General features: G+C 43.4%; 1 protein-coding gene across 4 annotated transcripts in view; it reads left to right on the top strand.

Annotated features, from left to right (window-relative positions):
• The window catches only part of ZBTB20 (zinc finger and BTB domain containing 20), a 769186-nt gene that overhangs the window by 713661 nt on the left and 38998 nt on the right, over positions 1–16527 (top strand). For all 4 annotated transcript variants that reach the window (XM_032594753.1, XM_030330006.1, XM_030330007.1 and 1 more), the window contains 3 exons: positions 2781–2881; positions 10569–10732; positions 11103–11290. In XM_032594753.1, the coding sequence (XP_032450644.1) occupies positions 10722–10732; positions 11103–11290 (199 nt within the window). In that variant the 5' untranslated portion in view covers positions 2781–2881; positions 10569–10721. The remainder of the gene's footprint in view (positions 1–2780; positions 2882–10568; positions 10733–11102; positions 11291–16527) is intronic.

Raw genomic sequence — 16527 nt, forward strand, 5'->3', positions numbered from 1 at the left:
AGGCAGATGAGGTCTTATAGCACTGTAGGCTACCATTTAAGAGCCCAGCTTTCCTGCCAAGTGAATACTATGGAGATTCCTGGAAAAGCCTGTTTTTTTCACCTAGGTGAACACTGTCATCCCCATGTGTTTACTGGGTGGATATTTTCATCTTTGGGTGAGAGGAAAGGATTCTGGTTGAGGATGAGGATAGAAAGGAGATTAAGCAATTACTGTTTCTCCTATCATGAGAGGAAAGAAAGTTAGAACAGACCTGGGAGCACTCACCTGTGCATTTCCACAAGTGTCGTGACACAAGGAGAGAAAAGTAAGTGACAAAGTAAACAAACTTATAGGATAAATCCCACACAAAACTAGGTGGCAAAAGTACTGATGTGGGTTGCATTATAGCAGGAATGCCAACAGCCTCTGGTTCCACAAGGTGAGAATTTAACCATAGAATTACTATGGCATGTTTTCACCAAGAACTTTAGCTGAGCCCACTGCTTTTCAAAAGCATGAGGAATTTCTTCATCCTGGTTTTCACCCTGAGTTTATCACCCCAGTGGTGTTTGCAATATTTTCATAATTGTCTCTGTGGATCATGTTAGAAAGGTTTCCTTCCTTGTTCTTTGAAATCCACCTCGTTTTTTTAACATCATTTATCTATAAAAGGGTATTTATTATTTCAGTTTATTGAAGTGAACAAGTGAAACAAAATTCTTTGTATCTTGGAACCCAGTATATGCTTGCTGACTGTATACCCCATTAGCCCCTCACTCTCTCTGATCTGGTCACTGTCAACGGTCTTCTGGGCCTATTGGTGCCGAGCAAGCAGGGATAGATATTTAAAGATTCGTAACCTTTTCTATCAGTTATTGCTGCTCAACCAGGAACAGGGATGTGGCCTTGAGCAAGTAAGTTCCCTTAATCTCATCTGAAAAATGAGAGGTGATGAACTTTCATGTCTTTCCAATTCAGTCTCCATTTCCATGAATCTAAGCAAGAATTTTGATTCCTTTTAACTTTGGTTCAGCAGACACCAGCCGAGCGCAAGTCTGTGTGCAAGGCATTGCACACTACAGGGGCACACCAAGTAAAAACTGTCTCTACTTCCTAGGAGCTTATAGAGAAGGAGCCAAATTACATAAATAACAATCCGAGTCCGTAGAACGTGCAAAGAGAGTAGTGCAGAAAGTGCTTGAGGACTCAGGACACTTTCCTTTGGGAAAGGTTTCATAAATGAGGTGGAATTTGGATGCAAAAGAACGGAACTTTGCTGCTGTGTAGGAGTAAAAATTAGACTGGGGCTATCTTGTAGAGGCCTTGAATACCAAACTGAGAAGTTTGAATTTAATCCACTAGGCAAAGAGCAAAGGAATAATATGTTTAGAACGGTACTGGAGGAAAATTAATGTGGTATTGGTGTGAATGACTGGCTAGAGGTAAAAAGGACCTGGAGGAAGCAAAGCCATAGGGAGGCCCTGGCATGAGCCCAGGCTCAGGTGATAAAGGGACAAATAGGTGTTGGGATAGAAAGTAGGTGTTGATTTAGGAAGCACAGACTCAGCACAAACCACATCTCTTGGCAGCTGATTGGATGTGAGAAGCAAAAGAAAAGGAGGCATTGAAGATGACTCCTCCATGGTAGGACCAAGTAACTGGGTGAAGAGGGTACCGATCGATGGCAGGAAATGGGAATATAGTTTGAGGGAAGGCAATGAATTCTGTTTTAAACTTTCTGAATTAGACGTGCCTGTGCTGTATTTGATGGAGGTGTGAAGTTAGTGGCCCTACCTTATTCATCTTTTCCCGGTGCCTGATAGATGCTAAGCAAACACGCATGAATGAATAGATGAATGAATGAATGAACGAATGAACAAAGGAGTGAATGAACCAATAACCAGAGGCTATTAAGAATGTGGATCTGGAGCTCTGTAGACAAGCAGGAACTAAAGATAGTCATGTGGGTGTTCGCTATGGAGAAGTAATTGTTGAGTTCATGGAGGGTGGGTGTAGGCAAAGCCTGAGAAGAGAATCTTGAGGAATAGGTACATTTAGGGAACAGGAGAAAGAAGACAAGCCAGCAAAGGAGGCAGAGGAGAGAACTGAGAGGTGGGAGGAAAGTCAGGATAATGCAGTGTTCCAGTGAGAAGGGAGGACAGTTTCGGGAATAAGGTGGTTGTCAGGGCTCCGTGTGGCCAAAGGGGCAAGACCTGAGGAAGGACCTCTGGGTGCGAGGCTGGAGACAATCAGAGGTCAGTCCTGTAGCCCCTAAGGCTGAGAGCCACAGGTTAGAGGACACAGGAGACAGTGGAGGTTCCATAGTATAGGGCGGAGTCACAGTAAGAGCTCAGACCTTGGCCAGGCCAGTGGTGGTTTTAGAACAGGTAAGAACTAGGCAGCGAAGCAGGAGGGGCTACAGTAGAGTTAAGGACACCAGAAGAAGAGCTGGCTTGGCAAGGTTGAAGGACACCCCACCCTCCCCCATTTTCCAAGCAGGCTTGCATCTCCCCACCACAAAATCAACTCCATCTGCACAGACAGGGTGTGGTGGAAGATCCCAGACCACTCCGGCCATCAGGTGGGCACCCTGAGAACAGACCCTGGGTGACATCCTCTTTTCTTCCTCTGCCTCCCCTGTCGTGCTGCTCTCTGGTGCAAACGTGCAGGCCCAGACTCTCACCTGAGTCCCATCAACGTGAATGATCTGTCTCCATCAACGTGAATGTCTCCATCAATGTGAATGATCACCATCACCTATCATTTAACAGCCTGTCTTTCTTTCTTGTCTGCTCTAGATGCAGCCGCTCTCTGTTCCCTGCCCCAATGAACATCTGCACTAGGCCCAAGCCTTGGAGTGATTTACCTGAAGAGTGACACCATTGATTTGGAAACTACTGTGAGTACACCCTGCCTCCAACGAAAGGCTTCTTAGTTCGCCCAGTTTAAAAAACAAACAAACAAACAAAACTCACACAGTTGTAACTTTCATGCAGATGAAAGTTTAGATGGCTTCGTGTCCGGAACACAGTGAGGTCACCAGACTCAGTAGTGGGGTGCCTGCCACGCCCGCCCTGAGCAGCATCACGCCCTCCTCACCAGAGGGCTGTGCTGAGCCAGACCCGGGCAGACCTTGCAGGGCCCGGTGCTCTTCTGCCTGGTCGTCTGCACCCCCACCCGAAGCGAGGCGGCTCCCGCGCCCCCTCTTTGCCTCTCATCACCTTCTGTTGACTCTCACCGCAGCTTGTCATTTCATGCCACCCTGCTCAGATCCATGAGCCAGCTCTGTCGTCCGCATCTGCCTGTTGTCCGAGTTGCATGCCGGCACTGGGCTGTTGCTTCCTTGCTCCTTTAGGAGGCCAACGCCCTCCCTGTGGACTCTGGGCTCCTCAGCCACGTCTCGCAGCCATTGCTTTCAGCTCAACCTTGCCCTCTGGATGCATGGCTGTGTGAGTGTGATTTAGTTTCCTCTGTGTCAGCCATTGATGTAGGAGAAGTACAGCCCTTACAAGGCAAGGTGCAGAAATAAGTTGGGGTGGGAGATACGATGCCTCCAGGAAAACACTTAGTTTGGTATCAAGTATTCATTAACCGGTGCTAAAAGTAACAGATGAATATATGCGTTTTTTTTTTTTCCTGGAAAAGCCAGAAATTTAAATTATTTAGAGGCTCTGCCTGCAAAATAACTTAATTATACATTTTAGGACAAAACCTCATTCTAGTTGTGTTTTCGAGCTTTCCTGTATGGTATGAGGCAGGTAATGGGATGGTGTTTTACTGACATCTCTGTTACTGGAAAACACTAACCCTGGGAGACTAACATCCCTCTTAGGCTTTCAGGTAGGATCTTCACATTCCTATTTTCTACGTCTTTAGCTATTCTGGCATAAATCACACCCAAAGGGATAAAGCTGGTGTTTTTGTTTTGTTTTGTTCTTTGCATTGCTTTTCACCTTTAATGCTTTCAGTCACCTGGATGGTGATTGGTGGTAGTGGCTGTGTAGGTGACAGGCAGGCTTGCCTGGACAGCACCGACATGGGGACCATCAGAGCGATCTGCAGTACTACTGGGGACCAAAGATATGACGAAGAGCAAAAATAGTTTCTTCAGGGGCTGCTGGTAGCTCAGTTGGTGGAGCATCTGACTCTTGACCTCAGCACAGGTTCTGATCTGAGGGTTGTGAGTCCCCGCTGTGCTGGGCATGAAGCCTACTTAAAAAAAAAAAAAAAATTCTTTATATCCAGGCAAGGAACTTACTTGTATGAACACCTTCATTCATCCTTAAGTTTTAGTGCAAGGAGTGCCTTAGAAATTCCCACATCTGGATGGTCTTCTGGGTTTTTCTGCATCCCAGCATAACTGTGCTGGTGCCAGTGGCACAGCTGTGCTAGGGTATAGCTGGGATTCCCAGGTTCTGTATCCTTTGGGAGAAGGAAGAGTCTTTACCACTCCTACCTTCCTGCAGAGAACTGTGATCCAGACCCGGAAATCAGGACTTCCAGTGTCCTGAAAAACACAGGGAGGTCCACAAGTGAGCATCCGTTTCTGCCCTAGGAAGCATTTTACCTGTGTGGCAACACCTGCTTTCACACTTTACAGGTCCTACCAGGGACATATTGGGCTCTAACTTTTGCAGGCTCTGCTTTTCAGAAACTCGGCTCTCTCACATATAAAGAAGAAACAGCAATAAAACTTACATACTTGCTAGGTACCAAACCACTAAGGTGAATAAAGTATAAAAATGTGGACTAATTACAAAAATATGCCCTTCAGTGGGTTGACAGTACCCTGGGCCAGTCTCAAGGCTTGGGGGTGAGTACGGAGGGCACAAGTGTTAGATTTGAAAACCTGCCCACTCCCACACCACCTGCACAGCCACGCTCAGCAGCCCTGCCTACTTATCTGGATTGTTATGATAATTAAGTGAGATAATATGTGTATAATGTCTGACACATCGGAAGTGAATATATTTACTTGACCAGCTAAAATTCACTGGGCATTTACTATGTTGCAGACACAGCTCTAAGGACTAGGGATGGGGCAGCAAACAAAACAAAAATCCCCACTCTCACGGAGCCCGCGTTCGGCAAGGTATTGATTTGTCCAGCCCCCTAACTGCAGTTCTGACTAGACTAAATGCCATGCCTTCCTGGCCCCTTCCATTTAAGTTTAAAGCTGAGAGTAACAGTTTTCCCCCGCTGCTAGCCTGGTGGTGCTTCACCATCCCTCGAACGCCCCTTTACCTCCTCTGCACCTCAGTATACAGTCCTTATAGTAAACCCTCTCCGGCTAAAACCTTTGAGTGTGCCAGCTGTTTCTTGCCAGGATCCTGACTGACACAGTGAGGGAGAAATACGCTGAAAAACATTATAAATCAGCCTTGCCACGAAGGTTGAAAAAATCGAGAGAATAAAATGTTTTCATTATGAAAACATCTTAAATTGATCTGGGAACATTAGACAGAGTAGTAAAGGGATAAGTTGTAAGTAGACATGATAAGTGAGAATCCCAGGGGTTTACCTCAGTGCATGGACCATAGTGCTCAGGTTTGATAGACTTCCATGGTCCAGGTGCAGCTTGCTTAACCCTCAACTTCAAAAGGAGCTTTTGGTATAGGAGCAGCAATGACAGACAGGTGAACAGAAAGACAGTGTCAGGAGGGTAATACAGTAAGATCAAAGTGTTGAAGGGGAGATTGCTTATCCTAGCATTCTTTCCATCTTTGCTACAATTACAGTCCATTGTCCCTGCCCGAGTCCAGACATTAAAAAAGATTACTAAGATAAAGGAAGTGCCTTCTTATAGCTGAGACGATGAAAACCATAGAACTGATGCTCTCAGAGCTACCATCATTGGGCACTGACCATGTGCCATCACTCTGCCAATCACTTGACATGAATGATCTCATTTAATCCTCACATCAGCCCAAGGAGGTAGGTATTATTACTCCATTGTTTCCACTGAGGCCCAGAGAAACACAGTAATTTGCCTCACAGCTACTTGATGGTAGGACTGTGTTCCATTGGGTGATTTGTTACACCTCCCCTCTTCCCCCCTCCCCAAATACTCTCTTGATCCTTTCCAATGGTTTTTGGGGAAAGAGAATAAGGAAATGGTTACCATTCCCCCAAAAATTGAGGGGAGAGCATCATTGGTCTAAATTGTCATGATTCAATGACTGAGTAATTATTTATCAAAAGGAGATTCTGACTAATTCTTTCCTATCCATCCAGGCTGATAAGTGGAAGGCATGTTAATGTGCAGGAGAGGGTGGGAGCCCAGTGAAGAGAGAAAATTGGGAGAGGGAGATGGAAGAGAGCACTCGCCTCTCAACAGCCCCAGGAGCCTGATAAGAGCTCACACGGATAAAATATTTATTTTCCATATGTTGCAGAAAGCACTGCCATCACTGTATGTGTGCAATATGTGCAAAGAAGTATGAAATATATACATCAAATGCCACCGATCTGGTTAATTTCCACGCGTTTAACATGCCTAATACCTACCATCTCATCAATATGTTTCAATGCATATTTCTTGCCACACGCAATATGTCTAGTAAGGAAAGAGCCAGCATCATCCACAACCTTACTCATTGCTATGTTTCAGCCCAAAGCTTGTTGCCAGGGCCGGCACAATGAGAGTTAAAAACCAGCCACCAGTCACCTTAAAATGCCTTTCCAGTTCTTGAAGCAGCCCTTTTTCTCGTAAGAGAAATGTATGCAGTGGGGAGATGAAAATGTTTTTGTTCTCTTTGGACAATTGGGAGATATTCAGTGAGAATGTCAGAACTGACCGTTGAAAGGCAGGTGCCTCCAGCCACACTTTTTTTCTTTTTTTTTTTTTTGAATGCAGAGCTCCACCAGTGTGGCGGGAGGAAGTGCACAATGATTGGTCTGTTTCCCTGTGGAAGTGTTCAGGGTACACCCAGTTTTGCTTTGCATATATTTACGAAACATCTGCCCTTTTCTTGTTCTTAAATCCTTCCCCCTCACCATCCCCCTTTCCCCTTTCTCCCGGTTTCTTTCTTTGTTGTTGTTGGCTTGTCTAACTTTTTCATTGGAGCTTTCATTTTCCGGTTGAGGGGCGACTTCATCAGAGTGTATAATTTTAACATTGAGGGAGGGAGGAAGGGAGGGAGAGAGGGAAGAGAGAGAGAGGGAGAGAGAGAGAGAGAATGAGAACTGAAAAGAAAGAAAGAGGCTGAGCGGCCAGAGCTTGGCAAACCAACCTTTGGCATGGTGACTGGGAAGAAGGTTCTGGTCTGGTAGGGAGTTTGCCTCTCTGACATGCTGCCCCAAGTCTCCTGTGTGCTGCTGCCCTCTAAAGGCTCCAAGGAATAATGCAGAGCCACAGAGGCTTGGACAGAGTTACCCTCAGATGTGCCATGTTTATATAATTCTTTTTACACAACCAAAGAAGGTATTTTCGATTAATTACTACAGGACTTGCTCTTTCCTCCTTAATAAACTACGAACTGAAAAAATGGGGTCAAAATAACAGCACCTGTGCCTGTCTAGACACAGCCTGCTGCTACGTTTCAGTGTCTCTCAGCTCCAGGGAAAGGAGTCCAACGGAACTATTAGAGAGGGTGAGGAGGGAAATGAGTTGCTTCTAAGGACAGTGAGTGGCTCTCTGTTATCTGTGAAGTTGGAAAAAGCCCAGTGGTATAAGGATAAGCAAATGAAGGAGTGAACCAAAAGGTTGGATTTTCAATATTTTCATTTGTAGAGGTGGCTTTCAATGCCCCTGTACTATGAATGTTCTCTGAGCATGATCCTTGAGACAACAAACAAGAGGGTGTGGTGCAAAATGTCAGGTAGGAAGCAGGATCAAATCTAGGGAAGGAAGCAAGGGCATTTATATGAAGTACAATACCATTTTTGCAGCATTAAAAATGAGTGACGTTGGTTGTGTGGTCATGTACACATGTTTGAAAGAGGGCTTTCTCAACTGCCTGAAACACACATCCAAAACTAGCATAGGCTTTGTGTATAAGCATCAGAAATAAATATTTTTTCTGTGCAGCGATATCTGTCATTAGTATTTCATCCTGATATTTAAATGACTCAGGAAGACCAAGCTCGCTTTGGGGAGCAAAATTGTCCTCTTCTTATCGAATGCCCTTCATGGATTCAAAAGAAAAGCAGCCAGTCAATGTAGATTTCACTGCTGCATAAAGTGTAGGAAACTTAATTGGGATTTAGACGAGGACTATTCTCAAAATATAGCTACATCTCAATTCCGCTTCATTCCATCAACAAACAAATACTGAATGACAGCTTTGTCTAAGCTACTCTGATGAACAGTACACACTAGAGAGCAAACTCTGGGAAGGTAGAAACCACGCTCGTTGCATCCCCTAACCTATGCAGGCACACCATAGGCACGTGATATTTATAAGATGACTATGTGAATAGAGGAATAGTGGGAGGGAAGGAAGAAGGAAGGAAAGGATGAACACAGAGGATTTAAAAATCACTAAGACATTTCCCTCAGAGAGTTTACAGTCTCATAGGAGTGATGACCACATAAATAATTATCATTGAAACAAAAATTTAGTGAGTAAAATAGGGAAAAGTAAAAAATTTTTGGAATTTCAGAAAAAGGTGGGAGGGAGTTGAATCTCAAAGAGAGAGAGAGAGAGAGATTCTATCTGGTAGAGGGGGGAATCAAGACAGTTAAAAGATAAATACAATTTCAACAGAGTTGAAGGGAAATAACTTGAAGAAAGATGTAGAGCCAAGGATGTTCAGATTCCCAAAGATGTTCTACAAATATTCAAAAAAATTGAAAGTCCTGGGCACCCGGGTGACTCAGTAGGTTAAGTGACCAACTCTTGATTTCAGCTCAGGTCATAATCTCACGGTTCATGAGATTGAGCCCCGCATCGGGCTCTGTACTGACAGTGTGGAGCCTGTTTAGGGTTCTCTCTCTCCTCTCTCTCTCTCTGCCCTTCCCCCTGCTCATGCACACACACTCTCCCACTCTCTAAATAAATAAATAAATAAACAGAAAAGAAAAGAAAAGAAGAGAAAAGAAAAGAAAAAAGAAAAGAAAAGAAAAGAAAAGAAAAGAAAAGAAAAGAAAAGAAAAGAGAAAAGAAACTTGAAAGTCCTGTATGGCCAACATGTAGGACATGTGAGCTAAACTAGAGCATGTATAGAACTCATTTGGGGTGTCAGGCTAACCTGGTTATCTCAGAGGGGTCAAGGAGGATGGAGAGCCAATAAAAATTAACAGCAGTGTAAATAAAAGTGTTACGATGATAGCGGTGGAAATGGAAAGGAAACGTGGATGCGAAAAATATGAAAGAAGCAGTATTCTCAGGTATTGATGAATTGGCTTTAAGGCAGAGGAAGGTGTTTTTAACCTAAGGTTTCTAACCTGATGACAAACCTGGTGACAGACAACACTGATGGAAATGGGACCTTAGAGGAGGCACTAGCTTTCGATGATTAAAAAAAGGTGAGACTTTGATCTTGGATATTTTCTTAAACTGAACCCCAGAAAGTAGTCCTTGGATGTGCATGTAGACACTCAAGTCTTGGGGATTGATTCCATAGTCACCCATCCAAGAAACAGTTGGTAAAGCATTGCAATTTGTTGCTTCTCTTATTGGCTTCCTCCATACTGAAAAATATGTCTGAAAACTTCCCCTGTCTTTTCATCTTTACCATGCCATCTCTGCCTCCTGCCCTCTGAAAAAGCAGATTTGATTTCACAACCTGTTGGACGAGAAACACAGCATGCTAATCATAACACCATATTCTGCGAGGGCAGATTTTAACTACCCGGTACAACAAATTTCGATACAAAATATTCTGTATGACAAGTCCATTGCCAGGCTTATAGAAACAAGAAAGACATGGAAGCAAAGCTACTTACAACAAATTCTGTTGCACACATAATCTTGTACCGAAAAATTAAATCAAATAATTTCTCTGGTCACCAATCAAATAATGATAGAAAAAAGGCACGGACCATGGAAATTGGAGGGCATGTTCAGGGTATGACTAATAATCCAGAGTGCCTAGGGCCTAGGGCACCTGCAGTATAAGCTAAGTATTTCTGTGTTTATATCAGTTTCATTATCCTGGGGAGAGGACACCAGAGCCAACCACTACCTGAGGTCTTTTACTTCCTTTTCCTGACCCCAAATCGCAATTAGCAACAATTACTTTCTAATTCCCTTCACCCATCTCTTCTTCGTGCCCCAAATTCACAGTCGCACTCCCACACTCCACGGTCATGATGTACCAAATCAACAAACAAAGGGAATGTTAAGCTTTGGATGAGCAAAGAGTTGGAAGAGAGGATCTCCATGTGACACATTACCGCTTTACCTGCTAGCAGCTAAGCTCATCTTTTCACTTTTCATTTGCTACTTTAACAAAAACCTCCATCACTACCCTTTCATCTCTACAGCCTGCAAATTTAGATTGTGATTTGAAATTATGTGTTCATCTGAAGTAAACCTAATAACAGCAAGAAAGTTGAATGTTCCTTAATGTATTCCGTTAATAGAAACTTGAAGCTGGAAGGAACATTTAAGGCCTTCTAATCCAAGCCCTTTATTTTACAGATGAGGAAACTGAAGCCCAGAGAGGTGAAGTGAGGTGCCCAAGGCCACACAGCAAGTTAGAGGCACAGCTAGTACCATAGCTCAAGTCTCCTGACTCCCAGTCCAGTGCTCCTCCCATTACTCCACGGGTCCTGTCTCTAAGCTTCCTGACAAATGCTAGAACGGTAAACCTCCACTAGTATTTTTCCAGACCATGTTAAAACTCTTAAGGGGGAAAAAAGGATGCTTTCTTGGATAATGTCAGCCATACGTAGCTCAATCTGTCTAAAGTTCTGGGACAGGGTCTTTTTATGCAGCCAACAGAGTCCAAATGTGGTGCTGTTTGCTTGGCCCATATGCTTTCATGTGTTCCCAGTTAGGCCATTACTGGAGGGAAAAAAACAAGAATCAGCTTGTTTTAAAACAAGGGACATACTGGACTCCCTCCCATCCCCCCTCAGAAAAAAAAAATCAAGTTATCTTTAACAGATTCTAAAAATGCCTTTTCCCAAATATGCAGTCAGTTCCTTCAAAGGGCCCTTTGTTTATTTTCAGGAAGAAACCCAAGACAGCTGAAAACCAGAAGGCATCTGAGGAGAATGAGATTACTCAGCCGGGTGGATCCAACGCCAAGCCGGGCCTTCCCTGCCTGAACTTTGAAGCTGTTTTGTCTCCAGACCCAGCCCTCATCCACTCAACACATTCACTGACAAACTCTCACGCTCACACCGGGTCATCTGATTGTGAGTACACCAGTAAGGTGATGGTGTCTTCGCGGCGCTTGGAGCATGCTTCTCCCCTGGGTTCTGGCTTTTTTGTTTTTGCGTTCAGAACAAGCTGTTTCCTTCTGGTCTTCTAGAGTAGTCGAAAGTAACCTGCCTCCATTTTGATTCAGCCAACATCTATATTTTCAAAGCTACAGTGTATTTTAAAACCAGGTGTCCAGCCATTTGGACTCAAAAGGCTGATTAATTACATGAACCACATTTTCTTTCATAGCATCCACTCAAAAAAAAAAAAAAAAAAAAGGAAGAAGAAGAAGTTGTGTTACTGTTTTCTAATTATTCTTTTGTCCCCGCGATCTGAATAATGGCACTTCCACCATGACTAAATTGAACCACCAAATATGGACCTCAAAAAGCCAGTTAGACACAGGAAACATCCATTTTGAAATTACATAATACAAGTCAGCTTTGCATTAGTTATTGGAGTCTCATTTGGCTTGGCTGAATTTCCGTCTTTCCAGTTTTTAATTTATTTTGAAGTGGTTAAAGGATAGCATAAATTTACAGAAGAAAAGAGAATGGCTTCCAAGAATTCAGAATCCACCCAGACTTCACGTAGCCAATAAGCATTCAGGTTAAAAATATTTTTTAATTAAAAAAACTGCCTACGGGCTAAATTTGGAAATGGGCAGCTTAATGAGATCGTCGCTATTGAAATCACTCCATTGCTGTTTATTTTTGCTGTCTTCCCACTAATCTGAGAGTCACTTCTTCAAATTCTATTTTAAGAAAGTTGATAAATCACGTTTAGGAGCTTTTCTCTTTCTGAAGTGTAACCCAGTACTTCAAAGAGAAAGGAACATGTGTGTTGACAATGGAAAGGAATGGAATAACTTTGGGGTCCAGGCTGAAGGAATATTCCTTTCGGTCTTGAGATACCCAACAAGTATTCTGAACTGATCTCCATAAAGGATGTCTAGTAACAGGCAGAGAGCTGGTGTGCTCTTTTTTAGAAGGAGGAAGATAAGACCAAGAAAGTTTCATTTTCAAAAAAGGACTCCAGTTATGCCATTCACGAACATAAACATTATTAATTAGGAAATGAGAGTCTAAATCTCCTATTGTTATTTTCCTGACTCCACAAAGTGGGCGCAAAGCGGATGAGTCTGGGAGATCCCACTCCTTACTCGTTTCATCGTAAGAGCGTCTAGGTATAGGGACAAAATGCAGGGATCGAGTTTGGGGTGAAAGGAGCTTGTTCCACTCGTGGCTGGGCTGAGACCCTACTGTCACTAGAAAATGAAACGAGAAAGAATGAGATCCAAATCTCTACAGCCCGTGTGGCTTGTACAAAGTTGCTGCCTCTATAGAGAAATCTGGGGGTCAGAAGCAAGGACTGTGTTCTGTGGACCATCGTAATAGTGACATCCTTGGCCCTTCTTGCCTGGCAGTCTCCAGCCTAATAGTAATTACAGGAAGAGTTGGAAAATAGCGTGGCACAGTGCCCATAGACATGTGCACACTGTCCCTACCTACCAGGAAGGTAGCCTGTTCCTGTGGAGAAGGGCCTGGAGCTCCTGCACGCAGACCTTCATCGCCTGGCTTTCTGCCACACCTTATGGGGAAGATTGCATAGAACCGCCTTAGCCCAGACATCCCCTGTTACAGCAAAATGAACGTTTTGCTGAATAGAGAAGGCACCGGGCTTCAGTTATTGTACTTTACCGTAAGCATCCCCTGGCCAGGCCTTGGCACCAGCGTGGATTATGTACAAGACACTGTACGAGCCTCCTGCTGCCACACAGCTCCTCGGTGACCCTGCGGGAGCCAGTAGATCTGAGCTCACAGCGAGGTGTCTGAATGCAGTTGGAAGGAGAACAAATAGGGAGGAGAAACCTAATCTCCAGCTGCTTAGAAAGTCATTCTGATTTTGCCATTAAGATGTGTAAGTCTTCTCTTCTCTAACCTGTTGTTTCAATCGATTATACTTTTCTACAAATATATTTGGATTGTAGTGTGTCCTGATTTGAGCCTACCCTTAGAAGAAAATTGTTTTTAGGAAAGATTCACAGAAATCTGTCCATTTGGAGATTGCTTGAGAGAAGACAGGAAAGAGGTTTATTTTAAGCTGTTAAATTTTTTGGATGCTCTTCTTGCATTCAAGAAGATTTCATTTTATTTTATTTTATTTTATTTTTTTACTTTCAAATGTCATTCTTACCACAGATTAATTTAAAAGCCTAATTTCTTTAAGGTAAAATATTCAGCTCCTATTTAGAACTAACAGATTTGGGGCATTTAAAAATAGTGCCCTGGACTTGTTAGTCTCTTTAACTTCAGAAACATTCCACCAGTGTGTGGTGTTCCAAGCTTTCACAAGTGCCTGAATTTTTATAGCACCTTTTTATTTGTTATGTGTTTAGCAGAAGTATTCTTAGCCATGCCTTAATGCCCATTTCCCGTCAGTCATTCTAATTCTTCCCAATTTATGGATGAGAAAACTGAGAAAATTGGCACGTCTATAGATGAATGACTTACTCAGTCGTTAACTCATTTGGATACTGAGGGATGTTTATGGATTTGCTCTTACTGTGGGCAGCCTGAATTCTCTGTTCCAAGCCTATAAATGGCATTCTTGAAAATGTGCAACTACTCATATCGGTGACCGAGTTCTAAAACACAGGGGATCAGCATCCCCACAGAAGAAGGGTCCTCTCAGCATATGAACCATAAGGGTGGGTCAGACGTAGTGTTGCTGCATCTGAAGGACACAGGCCAGTGTTTTAGACATGTCTGACCCATGAAATTCTCAGTTGTCTATTTAACCTGCCGAGACACTTCAAATTTTGCAAAAGATCCCTGTAATATCCAAAACAAGAAGGAACATGGTGGAGAGAGGTTTTCCTTTGTGAGATGATGAGGTTATTATTGCTACTGGAATGTGTGTTACTTTGCAGTGCACCCACTGACAATGGCCTCTTAGCAGGATTCCCCCATGCCTTCCTAGCCTGTCACCCCCTCACCATTTCTAAAAATCCAATGGTAAATGGACTCAGATGATGATAATAATAACAGAAGGCGTTAAGAGGAGTTTTGGAATGCAAAGGGTAGAAAAGCCCTAGGTATTTGACAGAACTGGCTGAGCTCAGGCTCTCTCTTCAAATGCGTAAACAGGCCTAAACCAAGTGGGGGGGGGGGCAGACGACACTCTCCCTGTCTTGACAACTATCAAGCTGTAGTGCGTCACGGTCCTATACATGTGACAGACTCCACCAGAACGTTTACTTGCGTGCTGCCTCCAGTTTGCTTTCCCCCAAACAAGGCTCCCAATGAAGAGACAAGTGATTCTATCCCCCACTCCTTTGGCAGTCCTCCCTACTTTTGGCTGTAGATCCACCTATTCTGATGTCTTTGTTTTGTTGGAAGCTGACATCCCTGGTTACTTACCTTCTAGTGTTTTGCACCGGCCTCATCAGGCTGTCTCATTTCTTGTGTCCTTGCCAAGATGCACTTATGCATTAACAGTTTTTATTTATTTTTAATTTAACCTTTACACATTACCAAACTGTTGTGTGGGTGGGTTTAACTTTAGCTCTGTAGGTAGCATGACTCTGCTGGGGCTGAGCACCGTGGAGGAGCCTGCCGGGCCCCTCCTTTCTCTCTCTGGCCTTCTACCTTCATTGGTCTTCCCCCTCCCAATCTTCCGCTCCCCCCCCACCTCCCCCCCCACCGCCACCACTCCGCATCCAAGTCCCCAAGATTAAAATTTTTAGTACACTTGGTTCAGTTTGAACTTTTAAGCAATTTTTAGGGAACAAAACAAAGAGGATTTTTTATGGCAAACTCCATTAATGCCACATTAAGGCTGACATTTTAATTACCCCAAAGTCAGGAAATGCAAAGTTCAGGTTCCCACAGCAACAGCAACTGTCCCCTTGAGTGCAGGCAGCACAGCAGACTCTTTGATTCCCTGATTACACAACACCAGGCGCGGGAACATTGTTTCTTATCCACGTATGTGGAAAGGAACATGGCTTTTACCCTTTGTTTTTCTCCTGTAACTACAGTTGAGGCTATGGGTCTTTAGCTTCTCTCCCCAAACCATCTATATGTATTATCCTGGAACGGAAGGCTGTTATGGCCCTACATGTGCACACGGACAGAATTAAAGTTGCTGTGGGAACATTAACTCTGATTTCCGGACTTCCGTGCCAGTCACATTTAAACCATAATGTTGTAATTTTTGGCATGTAATAAATGTGCATTTCATGTACACAGACAGAAAGAAGCATAAAATGTATTTTAAAGAGCAATTAATTACTAACTTTGTGATTAAAAAACATTTGGTGCATGTTCCTTCCCATTTAGCATCAGCTGCTGGTCTTAGCCAGGCCTAATAGATGACATACTGTGTCTCATCCTGGATCTCAGATGTACTTACTGTATGTTCCTGTTCTTCTAGATAATTAATTCCCTTAGTAAAGCTGTAGGGGGAAAACAAAATGGAAGGAATATGCAAGCATGTAAATAGGGTAAAGGATATTTTGAAGGAAATGATTCATTTCTGCAAATAAACCTCTTAGTCCCTGATAGAGAGCCAGAAATCTGCTAAGTGGGTGTAGACAAAGGTTTCTGGCCACCTTAGAGCATCTGGTCCAGGGCTATAAGAACAACTTGGAAGCAGATTGCCCCCCTGAATCCCGGGCATGCCCAATGGGAGAGTGATTTTACTCTGTAATAACTTTTCAGGCTTAGGGATTAAAAAGTCATTTTACTCTGGATCAACTTTTCAGCTTCTGCTCAAACTAGAAAAGTTGTAGGGAACCAGCTAAAATATGGGCTTTGCTGATGAGCCCGGTTGAGAGAGTAGTATTTTCTCTTCCTATTTGAATCCGGTTGACCCATTTGCATTGGGGAAGGAAGTGTTTCAAAATAAATGTTTGAACAAGTTTGTGAGTGAAAGGGATCAGTAGCAATACCCTAAGGTACAGTGTTTAAAATCACAAACGCTTGGGCGTTTATTCAAAACTGGGTGAGATAGCATTCTACTAAGAAGATGTGCCGCTGAAACTCTCCAGTAACGCTTTAAGGGGAGCATGCTCATGAAGAATTTGAACCTCTGTCCTTGCTATCAATTCGTTCTCTCTCCTGCCATGCATTCCTTTTTGTTCAGTTTGTTTGCGTATGGTATTTAACCTTTAGGAAAGATACTTCAGTTTTACAAGGCTCTGATTTGCTTTTACTTGGGCTGTCTG

The sequence above is a fragment of the Lynx canadensis genome, chromosome C2, assembly GCF_007474595.2.
Source record: "Lynx canadensis isolate LIC74 chromosome C2, mLynCan4.pri.v2, whole genome shotgun sequence".
NCBI classification, from domain to species: domain Eukaryota; kingdom Metazoa; phylum Chordata; class Mammalia; order Carnivora; family Felidae; genus Lynx; species Lynx canadensis.